Source organism: Pseudoliparis swirei, chromosome 2 (genome assembly GCF_029220125.1).
Source record: "Pseudoliparis swirei isolate HS2019 ecotype Mariana Trench chromosome 2, NWPU_hadal_v1, whole genome shotgun sequence".
NCBI lineage: Eukaryota > Metazoa > Chordata > Actinopteri > Perciformes > Liparidae > Pseudoliparis > Pseudoliparis swirei.
Window position 1 is genome coordinate 8,538,634 of NC_079389.1, and position 20,017 is coordinate 8,558,650.

The 20,017-nt window shown below is 44.8% G+C and overlaps 1 protein-coding gene across 4 annotated transcripts; it reads right to left on the minus strand.

Annotated features, from left to right (window-relative positions):
- Nucleotides 1-205: 205 nt before the first annotated feature.
- Nucleotides 206-16,750, minus strand: inpp4aa (inositol polyphosphate-4-phosphatase type I Aa). Of its 4 annotated transcripts, XR_008833049.1 has the most exons (25): nucleotides 12,833-13,022; nucleotides 11,833-12,109; nucleotides 11,695-11,739; nucleotides 10,699-10,817; nucleotides 10,491-10,607; nucleotides 9,905-9,984; nucleotides 9,696-9,813; nucleotides 8,440-8,530; nucleotides 8,193-8,340; nucleotides 7,108-7,238; nucleotides 6,753-6,857; nucleotides 6,543-6,651; nucleotides 6,416-6,433; nucleotides 6,119-6,311; nucleotides 5,468-5,743; nucleotides 5,225-5,372; nucleotides 4,979-5,011; nucleotides 4,571-4,743; nucleotides 4,324-4,447; nucleotides 3,432-3,699; nucleotides 2,564-2,661; nucleotides 2,367-2,479; nucleotides 2,119-2,273; nucleotides 1,467-2,025; nucleotides 206-1,384 (listed from the first exon to the last, which is right to left on the minus strand). XR_008833049.1 is itself a non-coding variant. In XM_056425044.1 (24 exons), the coding sequence occupies exons 2-24, from the start codon at nucleotides 11,930-11,932 to the stop codon at nucleotides 1,893-1,895; spliced, it is 2,895 nt and encodes a 964-aa protein (XP_056281019.1). In that variant the 5' UTR covers nucleotides 11,933-12,109; nucleotides 16,692-16,750; the 3' UTR covers nucleotides 206-1,892. The 4 variants fall into 4 exon arrangements, 3 of the variants coding, with proteins under 3 accessions (XP_056281019.1, XP_056281011.1, XP_056281004.1); XM_056425044.1 differs by lacking the exon at nucleotides 12,833-13,022 and adding an exon at nucleotides 16,692-16,750 and having other exon boundaries at nucleotides 206-2,025; XM_056425036.1 differs by having other exon boundaries at nucleotides 206-2,025; nucleotides 12,885-13,022.
- Between the last annotated feature and the right edge of the window lie 3,267 nt (nucleotides 16,751-20,017).

Here is a 20,017-nt window from a genome sequence, read left to right on the forward strand (position 1 = left end):
GGCTAAATTGCATTAATCTGCTTACATCTCAGGGTCCCGGTATTGTGCATATTGCTAATAATTAGCTTGCTCGTTCGTAATTAAGCCTTGAGGAGCTCCTTTTGAAAGAGAGAAAAACAAATGGTGATACTTAGATCCTTCTCCAACACTTATCAGGATGACATATGTACTGCTCAATTCACAAACCATACAAACTACTTTCATATACTGACACACACATTTGGCATTGACAAGCCTTTATTCATTATTTAGTTTCACTTCATTCCTCTGAGGGGGTGCAGGCCTCTAAAAAAAAGCTTGCAGGTCCAACCTGTGTGCATGTACAACTGATCAGAACCAGGTTCGTACTACCTCAATAACTGGAGAGAACTAAAACAGCCAGACCAACATAAATACATGTAAGCAAAATAACATTTCTGTCTATGATAGTTTTATACAATTAAGTAAACTGGAGCCCGGAGCTGGTAAACCGACAGATTAAGTGTTGTTGATGGTTGGTAGAAAAATGCAATATGCATTATTTCACTTCAGTCTAGAAACATCTATCAAGGGCTCAAGGGTAATCGCAACAGTATACATTTGTAATAGCATGAAGTAGTATTTTTTTTTTGTCTTCATGCAGGTTCAATTAATACACTTTTTAAATGTTTTTAATCCAATGTCAATCATAAAGTTCTGCATAGTGCTGTAAAACTGAGAACACACACTAATAAAAATAAATAAAAACGCTTAAAGTTCGAAGGGCTGTCAAACCACTTGTCCATTGATGCTCCCAGTGTAGCAACACAATAACCACAAAATATGACACGTCATTGTAATACAAATGGCAGAAAGTGGTACGAGATATGTACTTTCGAAAGAAGGGCTGTGCTTGCTGTGGAGTGATAAAGTGATGGACATGTATGTGTGGTTGAAGAAGAGAGACAGCGGGAAGACTCAATAAGTCCTTTGACTTTGGGTCCAGAGAAATTAGTTCACAATCAAAGATGTGTTCTGACAAACCTGATGGTCTAATAAAAGCCACGCCAGGCAACTTCACATGGAAGCAGCTCCAAGGTTCAGGAATTTTCTTTAAAGCATATTTTTAAGAGATATTTGCGAGAAATCATTTCCATCATTAGAACGTTCACACGCATGCTTGCTTGCTGCTGTTCCTAAATGTGTTAGTGAAGCGAAGATACGATCTGTTGGCTCTCAATGCAGCTTAGGGCTGGAATTAAATCCTTTTCACCGAGTGTAGCTTTAAAGGATACAGTTGGTATGATTCTTCATTTCTCTTATTGTCAATAAATCCCATTTAAACACCAAAACCAAGAGTGGATTGTGTGTTTCTTAATACTTTTCCCACGACATCCTTCCGCCGAATGTCGACCATTTAAACCTCCTAAACACAAACAGAAACCAACATAGTTAATCTTTAAATCTTGTACGTTTGGGTCTTGCATATGTGTCGAACAGTGGAATACCTGCAGCCTCATCCTTTAACTGATCGGATCAAATGAAAGCAGCGAGAGGACAAACACGTGCCCCACGTCACCTTTCTGGAGGCTGAAACATTTGCACATCTTATTTTCTGGGAGTCAGCTGACTGCTGTCTGGTGCTACGACTGGTACACGGCAGCCATGAGTGGTGTCTGCACGCTGCTGCCATGTAAGAGACTTCTGTCTGGCCCTCAAGTGGCTGTGAAAAGTGTATCGCACGACCGGAGGAGAGGGGAAACCGCTCTAGAACAATCTACAGTGGCACTGGCACTTGGACAATAATCATCTTAACGGCGACTAAGCACAACACGAAGGGCTGTTGTTCCAGTTGGTGTTTGGTACGTTTTGTTTGTCGTCGTCATCCCCCCCTTTAGTCTTTTTATCTTTCCTCCAGTCGGAAGAGAGTCCGCTTAGGTCTCCACTTTCCCGTACGTGCCCTCCGGAGGGCGATACTGTTTGGGGAAGGCCTTGAGCTGGACGGCGTTAAAGGCGTATTTACGACATCCCACGTTCTTCATGGTGTTCTCTCTCCTGCAGCCCTCACTGTGGAGAAGCAGAAGCACCGTTTTACTTTTCTAATTCGTTTGTATACACGGGGGGGTCGAATCAAATCCGATTGTGTCTTCATCGGCTGACCTGCGCATGCAGTCCAAGGCCTGGTAGAAGACCTGCGGGGCGAGGGCGTGGTCCTGCTGCAGGATCTGACACTGCTCCAGGGTCAGGGACATGGCTGTGCGGTCCTTGGCACTCTTGCAGCTGGTGAAACGCACTCCGTTCAGGCGGCGACACGCCTTTTAGGGTTAGAAAAAGAAAAGAGAGATCAGAGGGGGAAGACGGAGCTTTTTTTAAATTCGCACCGAAGAGACCCCGAGGGGCAGCTCTACCTCGGCCGCCTGCCACAAGATCTCCACGTTCTTGCTCCTCTTGGAGTTCACGTTCTGGCTAAGCTGTCGAAGCAGCTCGGGCACGCTGGTGGTGCTGCAAGAGCGCGGCAGGCCTGGGGAGAGTTACGTATGAGAACGTGGAGATACGCATGTCTCCTTCAGAGAAAAGTGCTTTAAGTGCATGAGTGTGAACTCACAGTCTTCGGGCAGGACCTCTTTAAATTGGTCGTAGTACGAGCCGAGGCGAGTCATGCTCTCCTTGTTGATCACCTCTTGTAGGTACGTGTCTCCAAACCTGGACACACATCTGTGACATCAGGGTGGAACTCTTTCATGACTCTCACACTTGTCCTACCCGAATAAATAATGTAATTTCAAAATATTTCATCCTACTGCATGCAGTGTTATACAGGGCACTGATGTCTTTTAATGGCATATTCTCAACCCAGTTCTCTTCCAATCAGCAGCCTCCTTCACGTCATCTATTCAAACCTCTTTTTGCACTTTGTACTTCCTCCATGTCAAATACATTGAGAATAAATAAAGCGCAACATCATTTAACTGTAATAAAACTTAATGACTGAACAGGTCATAAATACAACACATCACTGTGTTATTACTTTTATACATGTTCTTATTTGAAGTGAGACATTACTTTCTTCATAATAAATCACAACATTGGTTTTTTTCCTATTTCAAACCTTGACTTTTTTTTAATATATATTTTGGGATTTTAAATCTGTTTTCCGGCCAAAGCAATATCTACACGTCTAACGTTTTCTTTAATTTTTGACACGGCTAACGTTTTATTATTATTATTTTTTTCCGCATGCCTCATCTCATAGAAAACTACATAAAAGCTGAACCCCGCCAAATGTATTTATTGTTTAAATAATAACCATTCTTCTTGTTACTTGGTAAAGCCACTCAGATAAGTGGCAGTGTCGTATGTGTGATGAACATTTGAAATATTTCATGTCTCAAAAGGCACCGAACCAGCTAGAATAGCGATTGTCCCGTTCTCCTCTCCCTTCTCTTTCCCGTCCTCTCATCTCAGAGACTCACTTCTCAGCCAGCGTCTGCTGCTCGTTGATTCCCACGTTGAAGAGGACGGGCTGCACGCGCAGCAGCATCCCGTTCTGGATCTCGCGCGGCAGCGTGTCAAACATCGCCCCGGACATGGGAACCCTGACGTTGAAGCCGTTCCGGTTTCCCGTGATCACCGGCAGCATGTCTGGGGCGAACCCCGACGTCGCCTGGGTGACTTTAAATGTGACACTTCTCAGGTCCATCACTCCGACGCTCATGTCCTCCAACATGGCCAGCTCCTCACCTTAAAGAAACACGAAAACAATACTTATGAACTGGAAATCAAGGAATAACACACATACCCCACACTGGAAAAATGTAATGTCAGAATATATTTCAATGGAAAAATTCACCTCATCTATCATTTACAACAGAACACCACGACATCTGGTCATCATTCACTATGTTTTTACAAACATGACACCACTCGTCATCTTATTGATTAGTTTATTCATCTTAATTCATTTATTTTCCCTTGCCTGGAAACCAATTCAATTCCACGGTCATGCATACGCTCATACATATAAATCTGCCTTCATCCATGTATTTTGTTTCTTTAAATAAAAAATAAATAAAAAAAGCTCACACACACACACACACACACACACACACACACACACACACACACACAGCATTTCTCAATACTCTGACTTTATGATGTTTTGGACACTGTTTTGTCGTCCACACTCTTTCGTCGTCCTCTAGGTGTTATGTATTGTCTTTTGTCTTATAATAAAAAATAAATTAAAAAAGAAACAAGGATGGTACGACGTGGTCCTGCATGTTTTGCTTGATATCACAAAACAGTTTTCCGTGACATGTGGTGAGAAGTGAGGGCCCTGGACCCATGTGCTCTGGTTAAGGTTACCGTAAGTGCTGAGCAGGCCCTCGTACTGCACCAGTAAGCCGATGGTGTGCAGCTGCTTGAGGAAGCCCGAGTCGCAGAGAGAGGTCCTCAGCTTGATGACGAAGCCGCAGATCAGTGCCGTCAGCTGCAAGACAAGCACAACTCGCATCAATTCACGGCCACGTGTTTCAAAGCCACTCTCCAAAACCCCGACGTATATGTTCGCGAGACCGAGGGGCGAAGGAGGAGGAGGAGGGCGTCGACCCACCGTCTGGCAGAAGACGACGTCGCGGCGGTACTGCAGGGTGAGGCTCATGGCGATGGTGGCGGCGCTGTCCTGCATCAGCAGGAACACCATGGCCTTCTTGGCCTTGTCGCTCATCAGGGACGAGCAGTCCGTCAGCGTGGTGAGGAGAGGGTACAGGGCGTCGCTCCACTCGCCTGCACACACGACACGCATCACTTCACACACGCGTGGACAATAGCGGAGGAAAAAAAGCGAAATATGTTCTTCTTTTCTTTTATGAGTTCATTAAATATCTGAATAAATGTTTTCCTTTTCTTAAATATGTCTACGATATTGTAAACGGTTCTTTTTGAAATGACATAAAGCTCTAATTTATCAATTACATTTTTTTCTTCACATCATCACTATTTAGGTGTATGATGCTCTCACCTGGGGACTTCTTTTCTACCTCTGGGCTGATATCTACGAGCGAGAGAGAAAGTTTGTTTGGATAAGGACAACATTATGTTTCAGATCCTAAACATGCGGCAACGCTGAAGCAGCTCGCGTGACGAGGAGCAGGAACCTTTGTGAAAGGCATGCAGGAGTCTGCTGAGAGAATGATGATGTTGAAGGTTGACGGCTAGTTGCTGGTTTCCATGGATACCTCATGAAATCCCTTACAGCAGTGTGTACCTTTCTTGGTGTTCCCCGTTTCCTCGCTGGCGAGCAGGAAGACATCCTCCGAGCTACTGTCGCTCTGGAGTTTGTCTCGCTGCAGCAGCCCGTCCACCCTCTGGATCACACACTCCAGGCTCTTATTCACATTTAGCCAAACCTTATCCTGCACACACACACACACATACAGATGAACATTTTAAATATAGATAAAAACACACCAACACAGACATCAAAAAGGCACATGTATTTTCATCTTACCCAGTCATCCTCATCGGCCTGCAAGGAGGAGCGCTTGTTTCTACTCCCTTCGCAGCCCTCTAGAGGAATGGCATGGCGAGAAGGAGAGGTGGCAGCACGGAATGGGGAGGTCGGGCGGCGGGAGGGGGACCGCGACGGGGAAAAAGAGGAGGGGGAGAGGGAAGTGGAGGATGGGGACGGGGTGCTTTGCAGAGTGGACTCTGGACGGGCGGATGCCAGCGCGAGGATGGCCGAGAAAAGCATCTTGGAGTCGCACACGGTCACCAGCTGACGGGTCTGCAGGAGGACAGGGAGAGGATTATTTTTGGAAATTATTGTCAATCTTATATTTCCTCGCTATATATTTCAACGCTCAACAAAGTTGACAATGTTGGTTGTTTCAATGTTTCTGTGTCTTCGGTGAGTTGGTGACGACGTCACGATGTCAGTGTTCTGTCAGTCTTTTTTTATTTACTCAAAAATGTCATTTAAAAAAACATTTTCAGCCTAAAGAACTGCTCATCACTTCTATTCAGACAATAAGCGTGAACATAACAAGTTGCGTAGGGTCGAGAAGCAGAAGGAAATAGTGAAAGACTACGATCAAACATAGAATAATCTACATCTCAGCACTTGATCGACACGCTCCGGGTCCTCCGGGCCGCCTCCTACCTTCTCCGACAGGATGGCCAGGGTTCTCTCCAGAGCGTTGGCCGAGCGCTCCTTGGCGGATCGGGACAGGCGTTCAGTGTAGTAACACACTTGTGTCTTCAGAGTGTTGATTTGACCAATCAGCTCTTTCGCTTTCACAACATCCTGAGGCTGGTATGCCATTCCTTTAGACCCAGAACCAGCAGAGCTGTGGCTGTGTGTTGAAGGCGGGGTGAAACAAACAGATAAAGAAGATGAAGTATGGAAGAAAAAAAACAACAACACCAGAATCTTACAGGACACCACTCATCGCCTCACCTCTCCTCCTCATACGTGCTGATTTAGTGAGGTAAAAAACAGAGAACAAAAATCAGAATCAACCACTCATTAAATCAAACTATGTGAATTCACTATGGAGCTCATGTGTTTCCTGTTCTCTACTCACTGCTTCCTGGCTTCTTCAAGCCGATGCAGCAGTCTTCGAAGGCCGCAGTCTTTGAAGCCCTGATGATGTGCTGCAGGGGCACCGATAGTCACCACATCGTACGTCCGGTCTGATCAGAGGACATTTATAAAGAGTATGCAATAAGATCATGACGAAACAATATCATTAAAAACCTTGGCGACACATATGTCTGCTGGTATAAATACCTACCATAGCCAGACTCTCCCTGTACTCTCATCCTCTGGATGTGCAGATTAGTAGGAATAAACTCCAACTTCCTCTCAGCTTTCAGTGTACTCGACTTAAAAGAAGGACCTGAGAGGGCGCAGAAAGTAAGAGAAAGGTTATTTGTATCTGTAAATACCGGAACAAGTTACAGATGCGCCCCAATGTGATGTTTTACATAAGAACATAATTATGTTGCACTGGTTATTGCACTAACATTTAGGTTATAAATGTGTGGTACTTCCTGTGACTGATTGACTTTGACTTGTGTGTTTTCACATTGGATTGGTGCGGCGCGCTCTTCATTAACATGATGTGACGAAGAGCTCGTGTTTCTCACCTTTATATTCGTGCAGGTCACTGATGGTCTCCTGGTAGGTGAGGATGATGGTCTGATACTGAGTGATGATCTGCCTCCTGAGGTTCTCCCAACATGCAGACAGCTCGCCCAGTTCCTCCAGCTCACACACCCTGCACAACACACACACACACACATGCATTTACGATCTCACAGCTGTTTGGTATTTGTTTAAATACCGTCGGCTGAGCAGGTCCAACCTCTCAGATCCTCATTACAAGTCACCGTTAGTAAGAATGTTTCTGCGGTCGTATGACCCCGGGACTGACTGACTGTCACCCCCAGGACTACCACCTCTTCTTCCACCTTCCTCTCTCCTCCTTCTTCCCGCTCCTTCCTCTTCCTCCTCCTCCCTCTTCCTCCCACTCCTCCTCCCTCCTTGCGTTGATTGTTGTTTGTCATGTCCAAATGTTGCACCTTCCACCAAAAAAAATTCCTCGTTTGTTTGTGAAAACATTCATTCTTTGGCAATAAACCTGTTTCTGATTCTGATTCTGATTCTGATTCTGACAATATGAGAAAAAATGAATACACAGTTCACGATATATCACATGGAGGACACACACAGTTCAATGTCTCCAAAGGAGACATGAAAAAGCTTTTTTGCACATGTAGGATAATATAAAACGGATAAGACGATTTTTAAAGAAATATTCTGCGACACAATTTATGTAGATTTCTTTCTTTCTTTCGATTAAAAATGAACAAAAAATTTGAATTCTATTGGAAACAGAATTTTGAATGAACTATTTCTCTTTTCCCAAGTTAAAGAACATAAACGACAACACAAAAATGTGTTTTTTTTTTACAAGACACTTGATGGAAAACTGGAAAATGATATGCACTTGGCGATGCTAGTACAGAGCAAAATATAAAATAAAGGAAAAAAGGGGAAAAGAGAAGGAAATGAAAAGACCAAAGGCTTTAAAAGTCTGTGGTTTACAATAAATGTAAAAACAACCGAGACACAGAGAGTTGAACATCGCTGCACTACAACACCCTGCTGCTGCTCTGCAAAGACCTTCAAGCCTCATAATAACAATAATATCCATTTGTTCAGACTTTACCTGATGGCGTCTTCCTCCAGCAGCAGCTTGACAAACTGTCGAGGAATGTGCAGGGAGAGTGCGCTCTCCGCCATCTGCTCCAGGACCCGCAGGTGGTTGCCGTCGGTGGTGGGGAGCCGGTACATCCGAGACATGACGCCCCCAAACACTGAAGACCACCGAAACACGTGTCACCACAGCCGGGAATCACCATCGCATACAATGCAGTCGGTTACATGATGTCTAGTTTAAATAGACACACACTCACCAGCCTTCAGCAGAGGGTCTTTACACAGAGATGCAGACTTGGATTTAATGCCCATGGATTCAGTCAGGCTTTCATCAACAGGGAGAACCATCTGACACACACATGCACAAAAGAACAAACTATAATGTTGGCCAAAAGAAGACCTGGGTGTGTTTCTCCTTCATCGGTGTGTGATCTGTTATTTAAAACAATGCAACGAGAAATAAGCTGAGGGTGGTGATGCTTAGTGTTAAGTTGTGACAGTTTATTTAGATTTTGCACATGTAGATAGAGGAAGTCTTATGCTTTAAATGAATACATATAGAAAGATATTATAATAGGAAATATTAGGGAGAATATTATTATGACTATTATAAATTTATTGCCGAGCATTATGGAAAGACACTGTTTACTGAATTGACTGTATGTGATGTTAAAATGTGAATGGCAAGAGGTACGTTTTACATGTATGTTGCATGGGGATGAATGTTAGTTAGTATTTCAGGAATGTCGAAGACGGTTGAAGCCCGTGACGTTATTTTAATCCGGAGAATAACATACTGGACATTTATTGTGAAGGGACTTTTTTTAGTAGTTTGACCGGAAGTGATGTCGTGACCCGGGGTCGTGACCTTTGACCCCTCCATTTTGATAGCAGACTTTTAGCCAACGAGAAGGTGTTGCGGGACTGAATAACAAAGGACTAACCTTTGAGAATAGGTGATTAGCTGTTGACGACTAATACCTCTTTGTGCTGGGAGAAATCGCTCTTTTCGTCTTGACCTGGGTTAGACAGAAACACTCGCTTGTACTTGTGGAGCCTGGATCACTACGAAGCCACGATCGTGAGCTTTGATTGATTGTTAAACTTTTGTTAAACGTCTTGCCATTAAATATTGTTGAACTTGATCCATCGCATTCCAGTCCTGATTTCCGTCGAGCGTGAGGTGTCCATCATAAACTACTCTTTATTAGACAGGTAAAACAATGAGAGGTTGGATATATTTTTTCGGTTATTATTCTCATAATTTTTTTAATTGGGCCTAAAAAAAAAAACTCAAACGGCCTTCTGAGGTTTGTTTTGTACAACCAACAGACACGTACAGGTATAACTGTCGATTCATCACGAGACAAAAGCCGAAAAGGCTCACAACTAAGGAATGTTTAGTATTGTGCGGGGAAAAAAGAATTTAAATTAATCGATTGTACAACATATTTGCTGATAAACTTTACGCCAAACAAATAGTCAATGAATCACCCCCAACGCTTCCACTCACCCTTCCATTCACGGTGTCTCCTCTCTGTAACCGGGCCACAGGAGCTCTCTGCTCGCGCTTCTCCTCGATCTGCCAGGCGATGACGGTGATGTTCCCCACGCCGCTGCTCTCCGCTGATCTGACCCACAGTGACACGCACCGAATGAAACACCCTGAACTCAAACGTCACGTCGTCGCCCGTCGAGGGGAAAAAAGGCCCAGCGTGTTACCTCAGCGTCAGGTGCAGTCTGTGGTGTTGGTCCTGCAGCAGCTCTTTCACAGAAAACATGGCGGAACCAAGCATGTACATCTGTCACACACACACACACACACACAGGATTTAGAGCACAAGTGTCAAACACAAGGCCCGCGGGACGAATGCGGCCCACCACGTCATTTTATGCGGCCCCTGACGGCTTGAAAGACACATGATCAGCTTTATATCCTGTGCTTTTATTTTGAAGGTTACAAATTAAATGGATTTGTATTGTAATATTAGAGAAATGTTCTTGTGTACAATATTTCTACTCTCGAATAAACAATCAAATGCAAAGAGAGTTATTTAACAATATGTTCGGGAGTGGTTTATACATCGCTTCAGTTACACCGGCCCTTTAAGAGGCGGCCGTGACGCTGATGTGGCCTACAGTGAAAATGAGTTTGACTCCCCTGATTTAGAGGATTTCCACTGCAGTAAATTGTTGACTATTAAGGATTTAGTAAATAATAACTTCTATTCACTTCCTAATAGGACATTAGAAGACTGCAAAGAGTCAAGTGTTAATGTAAGGAGTGATTCTGGTGTACGGGCATTACCGTGCCCTGGGCGCGGTCCTTCACGTCGTAGACCGAGAGCTTGACCTGCGTCTGCTGAGTGACCAGAGAGTCCTGAAAGAACGCCATGCTGCTCAGGAAGATTGGGTTACTGGTGCCCTGAACACAGAGATAGAGACAGCTGAGCTGGTTTCAAAGTCTCCAAACAGCAGGCGGGAGGCGAGGGGAGTTAGCGAACAGCGGCGTATACCTCTATGATTTCTGTTTGAGCGTGCTTCGTCCAGAAGGCCTGGGGCGGAGTGGTGCAGCTGACGGCAACGAAGCTGGTCGGCTTACGGTCCAGAGAGGGAGTGACCAGCTCGCTGCAGGCTGCGGCGACGCAGAAACGCAGAAAGAGATTAGAAACGGTGGGATTTAATGGTGGGATGGCCACTAATCCTCAGCCATGGAAGGAACACCATGTTTACAGTCATTTGCTCTCAGGATGAACACAAGTGGTGTTCCCAATGATCAATGATGCTGTGTCAAGATCATCCAAAGCAGCATCAAATTATGTTTTAGCCTAATTATCGGCAGCTGTAAACATGAATATGGTATCAATTGAAGATAAGATGGTGAACATGTTTCGCAAACAGTTGCATTTGTATACCAACAATGCTTTTAGGAGTCTGCCTTTCAATTCCAATTTCAATTTTGAAACCCTCATTAATGTACAATGTCACTTTTTAGAGAACATTACTCAAACAGAAGTAAAAAAAGTCCATTTGTTGCGGACTATTTTCACGTGGTGCACTATTCCGGCGTGGGCTGGACGGTGTAAATACATCGTAATGAATGAAGGCGTCAGCCGGTGTGGGTTTGTGTGAGGAGCAACAATGGGGCAACAATAAAGAGGAATAAGCTGTGTGGAGAGCTTTGGGCACACAGACACACTCGCCGCTGTCGTTACGAGGATCAATGCGTTGTTAGTGTCACGCTCAACTACCTCGTCTCATCAGGCCTACCGGTGGAAATGAAGCTGTCAGTGAACGGTAAACAAACACATGAAGCACATCCAGTGTGCAGCAGTGCATTCACGGCTTCCTCCTCATTTTGTAATCCTGCACACACGTGTCACGTTGTCTAAAACCGGTTGATGATCCGTGAGTGGTGATAATAAGTGTGCACGTGAATTGACTTTTCACTTTTGCTGTCCCGACGCCCCAAAGGAGACGAGGCGTTGCTACCTTCTTCTCCATCAACTCACCCACACTAAACTCCAGCACGGGCTCGTCTGGATCCTGACTGTTGCCTGTGGGATAGAGAGAAGAGAGGAGGTCTTTTTAACACCCTTTCATCGCCGATGTGGTAGAACAGGTTACCATGGTAGCAGTTACTTAGTTACCTGAGAGAGCCAGCCCCATCATCTCCGCTGAGAGATCAAACGTGTTGGCCCGGTAGACCGACCACGGCCGATGCCGGGGGCTACGCTCCTTCCCGGACATGGCGGGGGTCACGGCGGGGGCCGAGGATGGATTTCTAGAATAAAAGAGCCGAAGAGCGGAAAACGATGTCGAGCCGACTCAAAATCAAACCTGCCGTCTGCCCGCGTCGGTTCTTGGAGATGTCGTTTGGTTTCCCTTGTGTTGTCGAGTGCTCACGCGGTTGTCAATGACAGAGGCCTGAAAGAAGGAAACCACAAAGTGAACATCTGCCGTCGCCATAGAAACAGTTGAGACAGACCGGGCAACCTTGAACCGATGTCGTCCTTTCATTGAGATGAAAGCTGATCTCAGAGGAATAAAGACATCATTACAAAGCTGCTGGAGGTTGCTGTACTGGCATCCCAGTACAGGCTCCATTACGCGCTGGGTTAAAGCGATGAATAACTCGTGGCAGCTGGATGTCTTGGCATGATGCTCCGTTCTGAGATGAGCAGTTATTGAGAGTTGAGTGGTTTCCTGTGAGTCCCGACTCCCTCTGATAATGTGCTAATACAAACAGTGTCAGTGGGGGGAAAGGGTGAGTTCTCACACAGCTGTCGTAAGTGAAACACTGAGTCGTCACCTTTTGGTGCTATTTGTGATCCGACGGATTAAAATCAAACCGACATGCAGACAGAGATATAATGAATTAAGCCAAACTGCTCAACATTCGGGGACGCTGTGGAAATCTTAATAAAGTGTTTATTGCCTCTTTCCTGTTTAGAATGATTTTTTGAAGGAGGGTATTTGTGTCTAAATAGTGCATAATCAAAAGCAAAGCGCTTCGAGCGGCCACGAAAAGACACACCGACGCAAACAAGTTTCAACTGTTCGACGCAACAAACAATTCTCATGCTGTTTCTTTTGTGAATAAACATCAGGTAGTCATTCATGTTAGGACTCAGCCAGCCGGGGTCCCACCTCAGCCCGAGACACCCGGTACCTCGGAGCGCGCTGTTAGAGAGTTGCGCACCTGGCGACGAGGACGAGCCGGGCGCGCTCCGGCGCACACCTGAAGCCACTCTACTAACGTCGCAGCTGTAGCTCGTTACACAGGGAGTTAAATAGAAGGACTGCCAGTAGCTCGCTGCGAGTTCGTTCTAGATTCTAGAACGAACTCGCAGCGAGCTACCTCTACTCTTGAGCTTCTAGAATCTAGAAGCTCAAGAGTAGAGGTCAGGGCGTGGCTGGAAACAATCAGGAAAGAAACAGACAAGCACAGGGAGGGAAGAGCAGGGAAACAGGAAACGAGACAGGGACTTCAACATAAAACAGGAAACACACAGATCCTAACAGTTCAGATCAAAAGGATTTATCTCGGGGAGCAGGACGCTTTAACCTGCTGGAAATTCACTTTGGTCACTGCCTTGTGTATATAGAAGGTTTCCTCTGTATATTTATTATTTTAGTATAAATATTAGTACTTAGTATTGTTATTGTGTTTTATTTTGTATCTTTTATTTGTATTAATGCTCTAATGTGCACCCGCTGCTGTGATCCTGACTAATAAAGGATTAACTTATCTTATCTTATCTTGTGACTTTTCTCTGACGCCCCGTCCTTCAAATCTTTGAGTAATATTGGAAACCTGAAAATGTCACACAAACGTACCATGATAATAAATCACGGACTAAATCACCAACAATCCCCGTCCATAGGTCCCATGAATATAAATACCCAACGTGGCAGTAATCTGACCTGCGGTTCACTGAGACGCTGCTCTAACACAGTCAGTTGGAAATGCTTTAAATGTCTCCATATCCAACATGCAACAGATAATTAAATATAATCACTGTTTCATTGTACAACTGTTACCAACCACTCAGACCTGGCCCTCATGTAACGTGGATTGCTCCACCACATCCAGTCCATGCTCAGTGGGACTGTTCCTTTGGACGGCGCAGCGTGACGGGCGGCTCATGTTGCTCCTGAATAACACGAGTTCTGCCAAGCGTATGTGCAGCGAGAGGAGAGGAAACGGAGGCCGTGCCCGGGTTGGCATCCAGCGAGGGTGAGAATCAGACAACAGGACAATCAAGCTGTCAGTAGATGGATTTTCTTCCTCTGCAATTCACACGCACGCAACACATATGAACCCGGAGGAAGAGAGAGAGAGAGAGAGATCAAATAAATGGTTCTTGAAGAAAATGTGAAAGGTAAGAGGAAAGGAAAAGGGGGCAGACGACTAGCCTGAGCTGAAAGCTGCTTCAAAAGACCCTCAGAGGTCAATGTTTACATTTCCTCTTTTGAGCTTGTGTGTGTGTGTGTGTGTGTGTGTGTGTGTGTGTGTGTGTGTGTGTTGTTTACTCTGTTCATCCGCCATCACACCGACAAAAGGAGAGCTGGTGTGTGCGTACCGCTGCGCATTCATGTGTAAGAGCTTCGGCACAGTGGGGTCTATTTTTATCCGCCGTGACTCTGTCCTGACGTCGCGCGCCTCCGCACAGACGAACTCGACGTCATCACAGTCACACGCGCTGAATCCAGAGTGTGAGCGTGATGCTCTCTTGCTCTCTGCCAGTTCAATCTGTGTTGTGAGACCATGACTGATGACAATCCCGCCGCCGGTGCTCCGCCTCATTACTCTGAGTGGGCGTCGTTGTCAGCGGGGAGCCGTCTTTTAAAAGGCTGTAATCTGCCAGCACTGTGGGAAACCAACAGGATCTAATGTCGGGCCACAGGGAGCCTCACATCCTCATTGTCGTCACATCTGTGGGCTTCATCGAGACGAAGGGCAAAGGGCCCCCGGGAGCGCAGCTGAAACGTATTGTCAATTAATTGATTAGTGGATGGGAAATAGATTAAGAGAACTTTATTTAATTGTTTATCGCAAAACTTTCTCTGTTAGTTGTACATCATTAATCCATTTGGACGCCGGACACCACAAGACACCTGAAGACATCCGGTGGCATTCTATGGAATACATGACTAATTGATTAATCATATCAGTCAATCGTAAAATAAATGAAAATGTGAGGATTTTCTTTTTTATTGATTAATCTGCTGATTATTTTCCTGGCTCATCAAATAGTCTATGAAATGCCAATTATTATGAACCCAAAGTGACTTGTTTTATTCGACCAACCGTCCCAAAGCCGATAATATTCCATTAATAATCATAGAAGTGAAGAGCAGCCAATTTTATTTCACGAGAAGCTGCAACCGGAGAACTTTTTGTTTTTCTTGCTTGAAAATTTACTTGAAATGATTTTTAGATTCCCAGCGATTCAGCTCTGATTGACAGCTCGTTGATATAGATTTCAGAATTGGGCCAGCAAGCAGCCACAACGATGAAGTGCCACTGGGCAAAAAGGCTAAATACTGGACCAGCTCCACAGTTGCTGACCTGTAGGTGACCTTTGACCCCAGATAGGCAGGTCAAACAGGTCAGTGGGAGACCGACTGCTTTGGTTTTCCAGCTTCGAAGAAGAAGAAGAAGAAGAAGAAGATATACATTCAGGTGGAACTCTACATGACAACTGGCCCCCTGCACTGCAGTGTGTCTCTCTCTGATGTCTCAGATGTCCTCATCCTTAACTCACCTCCTCCTCATCTCTTTAAATCTCCCCAGAATGTCCCCCTTCTTCTGCTTTGTCATCATCCCTCCCCTTTTTTTCTTTCTCTGCCCCCCCCCCCCCCCCCCCCCGCCATGCTGTCCCTCTCAATTTCAATGTATTGACCCCGTTTCGGTCCACAGCTGAGCTGATCCGCCTCCCCTGGGCGCCTACTTGATGTCGTAACCATGGACACATGGACGACTGACGACATCCACAGCTCTATACATTCTTTGGGTTGATCATAGAGGAGCACAATATGCTAAAGTATTCAACCCCCAGGAGGAAGACATTTACACACACACACACACACACACACACACACACACACACACACACACACACACACACACGCGTGCAAAGAAAAGTGCAAGGAGGAAGTAACACTCTTGTTTCCAAGACAGCAGTAAAACTGAGAAACCTTTGATGATGTGATGAATGAACTCTGGTTAATGATGCTACAGGATCCCACACAGAGTTGTACAGGAGGCGGGTCTTTACTCCAGGTATCAGGAGAAACACACGCACACACACACACACACACACACACACATCAGCACACAGATGCAAAGAGACAGTTTAAGGGGAGCCTCTCAAAATGTCTTTATGTTCCCTCTCTGTTATGAAAAGAGTGAAAACAATAAATTCACCAGATCAGATCTAATCATTTCCGCTCCGCTGGGAGCATCCGGGAGGCCTGTAATTACGTCACACATTGCTCCATGAGCAACACACCCGGTTTTAGATATAACGCGTATGTAAAATAAATATACACATATATGTAAAATGACTCATAATCCAACCAGAACACTCTTCTTGCCTTTTTTCTTCTTCTCCACCTGCGTGAAACCGGGTGTCATCCAGTGATCTCCAGCAGCCTGTTTGCGCACCAGAGCTGCCCAATGGGAATCTATTTATGGCAGCCAATAACACATTACACTTCTAGTGTGGATACATATCCTCTCTGACACTCGGGCAATAACAACTATTGCGTCATGATATATCTGCTGGTGCTGAGGCTGCCGCATGGTGCTGCAGGACAAGCACAAGCACGAGAAACAAGGCGCGGTGTATGAGAGGATAAGCAGACCGATGGACATTAGACAACACGTCTCATTCCGCTCCCGCTGCGAGCTGCCGTCCGCATCCACAAGCGCCCGTCGACACACCGGGAAATGACGTGTTGTCACACGAGGAATGCACGCGCACAAATAGAGATGTCCTACCGTTTGGAGAGGAGCGAAGGGGTCTTTTCTTATTGATGCGCATCATGGTTGCTCCTCGACGATGTCTGCAGTCGAGACTCGCCCTGACTCTGTGTGACACATCGAGACGTAAGAGCTGCCGCCGGAGCGCAGACCCTCCTCCCGCCGCTGGGGGGCGCCGTCGGCCCGGTGTGCAGAGAGCCGCCACCGCCCCCCGCAAATATAACTTGCGATACAGTGCGTGGGTATTTTTACACATTGAACCAAATAACAACATATATGTTGTTTTTGTTGATGTTGTTGTTGTTGTGTATTGTATTGTATTCAGTCAATCATTGCAATACAATATAATAGTATTCTATATAATATACAAAACAGACTGAAACGGTATAGGTAGAAGCAAAAAAAGCTTATATATTCCGATCTAAATTATTATAATAAAATAAATCAGAAAATGTATATAAAATAAAGAAAAATAATAAATATTTATATATATATATATATACATTATAGAAAAAATAATAAAGAAAATACAAAATAAAATGTACAGGGCTCCAGACTAACTTTTTTTACTAGGAGCACAGTGGCCCCTAACTTAAAATTTTAGGGGCGCAAGCAGAAAATTTAGGGGCGCACACAGGGTTTTTCCTGGGTCAAAATGGGTCTTCGGTGCTCCCCAAAAAAAATGTTTGCGCGCTGCGCGCGCACCGTCTATTCGTGCAGGTCGAGCTATTGAGTGAGTGATCAGCAGCTGGCCGCTCTGTCCATTCACGCACCTCACAGTTGTGTATTGATCAGACAAGAAGACACGCTTATCAACTCCAGTGTTTCCCCTACCATTATAACAGGGTGAAATCTCCACCCGCCACTCTGTAATTTTCGTCTACCCCCCCCCCGTCAACAATTCTCGGCTCGCGTGACAGAGCGATGCGCGCACCGACATCGAAGTTCTGCCGTGATGCGCGCACACGGGTGAGCACACTCACCACCCCCCCCCCCACCCATTGATTGAATGCATTCATAGAAAGCAGTTTCTTTTAGGAAACGGAATCAAAAATAAATATTACTATGCAGCACGTTCTCTTTTCAATACCATCTAGGGTTTGATGATGTTATGATTAGAGATGCACTGATCAGGTTTTTGGTGCCGATCACCGATCACTGAAATCAGTATCTGCCGATCACCGATAATACCGATCACCGAGTCGATTGAAGCATTCTATTTATTGTGTAGCATTATTGCCTAGGACTATGAGGAAATACATATATAAAGCAACTCAAACATTAAAGAAATTATAGATTTCTTTAAACATTTAGGACTTTTACTTTGAAAAATGTCCTAATTGATACATTAAAATTGTTTGATTGCTATTGTATGAGTTTTCAGATATGTATGGAACACATCTGCATTATTCATTTCCTGGAACTCTTGGGAAATCTATATACAGGACTTTTCTTAACATACAAAAGTCTGACTAATTTTATAAACTCTTCCTTGGTCCAGTAAATGTTTTAATGTTAGCATAATTTAAGCTAAATCTCAGAAATGATCTATAAAGATACATCAGTTCATTGTTTACTTTTATATGTTCGTGTATGATTTGTCGACATCTTATTTTGATAAACGGATGTTGTTTCACGTGGTTCTTTCCGCTAACTTTGCAAAACCGGATGTTGTCACTTAGATCCTTCCGCTAACTTTATCAAAATCCTCGCGCGCTCCCGATCGAATGCGTTTACCGTGAGCGACAGTGTATAGGGCAGGGGTGGCCAACCAGTCAGAGACTAAGAGCCACATTTTTTACTGTGTCACCGCAAAGAGCCACATCATACACATATGTGTGCGCGCGCACACGCACACACACACCTCTGATCAGCCAGATTTGTTGTAAATGTCACACACCAACATGATAATGACAGAAATGGACTCCTACAGTACTAAGACAACAGCCCCCCGCATTATGGGGGGCTGGAGTAATCAAACGCCCACCAATAAACCATTTTAGCCGAAGAGAGTGTTCGACATTCGGATGCGGTTCTCCCGCAACGCTGCTCTTACACCGTGTCCGCTGAATTGAGAGCGGCTGGAGAAAGCGTCACCGTAAACTACTTTAGCCAAAGTGCGGGACATCCAGCTGCCCATAATGCGGCGTTCATGGCGTAAGTGCAGTGTTTGATTTTCGGACACTTTCATTCGCGTAACCCACCGTAGAACGGCCCGCTCGACATTCGGATGTGGTCTTTCCGTGTTTGGCCCACGAGTTTGAGACCCGTGCCCTACTGGGAAACTTTGCGTTTTTTTCATCTCACGCATGCGCGTTTGACGAAAAATACCGTATTGAACTCAAGCGAAGCGAACACGCACATACAAAAAAACACAAACTTAGATATGAACGTAAGAGCCGCATGACACCAGGCAAAGAGCCGCATGCTGCTCGCGAGCCGCGGGTTGGCCACCCCTGGTATAGGGGCTCAGACATGTGAGAGTCGGCTGAGTTGACCCAAAGATTCAACTCGGGGGACGGGGACGCCGCTCGGTGGTGAGGATCCCCTCGTGGACCTCTCACTCTGCGGCCCTCGCCCTCGTTGTGTCTCCGCTGCGGTGCGCCTCTTTTCACACATTAGCTTGCCAGCCTTCTGCTTCGGTTTTCGTCTCCTTTCTTCTTCTTCTGGAGTTAATGTCGGTTAGCAAACCAGTCATTCAGGCATTACCGCTAACTATAGTGGGCTGAAGTGTAGAACAAGTTTGTCAGCAACAAAAATATTTAATAACAAAAAAAAGAAATCTGCTAATTTACTGGTCGCGCATGCGCGAGTTGACGAAAAATTTACTCGCACTGTGTCTAATTTTAGGCGCAAAATGGGACTATTTGGTCGCAGTCTGGAGCCCTGATGTATATATATAATTTTTTATTTTCTTTATTATTTTTCTTTATTTTATATTAATGTTCTGATTTATTTGATATATATCCACATACATCTTCCATCAGTCATTTGAATACTATTGAAGGACAAGCTGCGATTGATAAGAATAACACAGCTCTTTTAATCCAAAATACGTTTTTTTATATTGTTGTTTGTCATAATAGAGTTTTGTTTTTTCAAGATGAGGGTCCAAAGAAAGTGTGACTTGCTTTTTTTATTTACTTAAAAAGGAGATTCAACACCAGTCCACGTATCAATCAAACATGTTCACATGTTCCCTGAATTAAGATGCGAAATCCTACATTTTAACATCCAGACTTTTAAAAAATAATTTAAAAACTAAGGGCTACTTCAACTAATTCTAACATTATTTGTAATAAATCAAATGTCATTGAAAAGTTGTAGCCTATAGGTGAAAATAA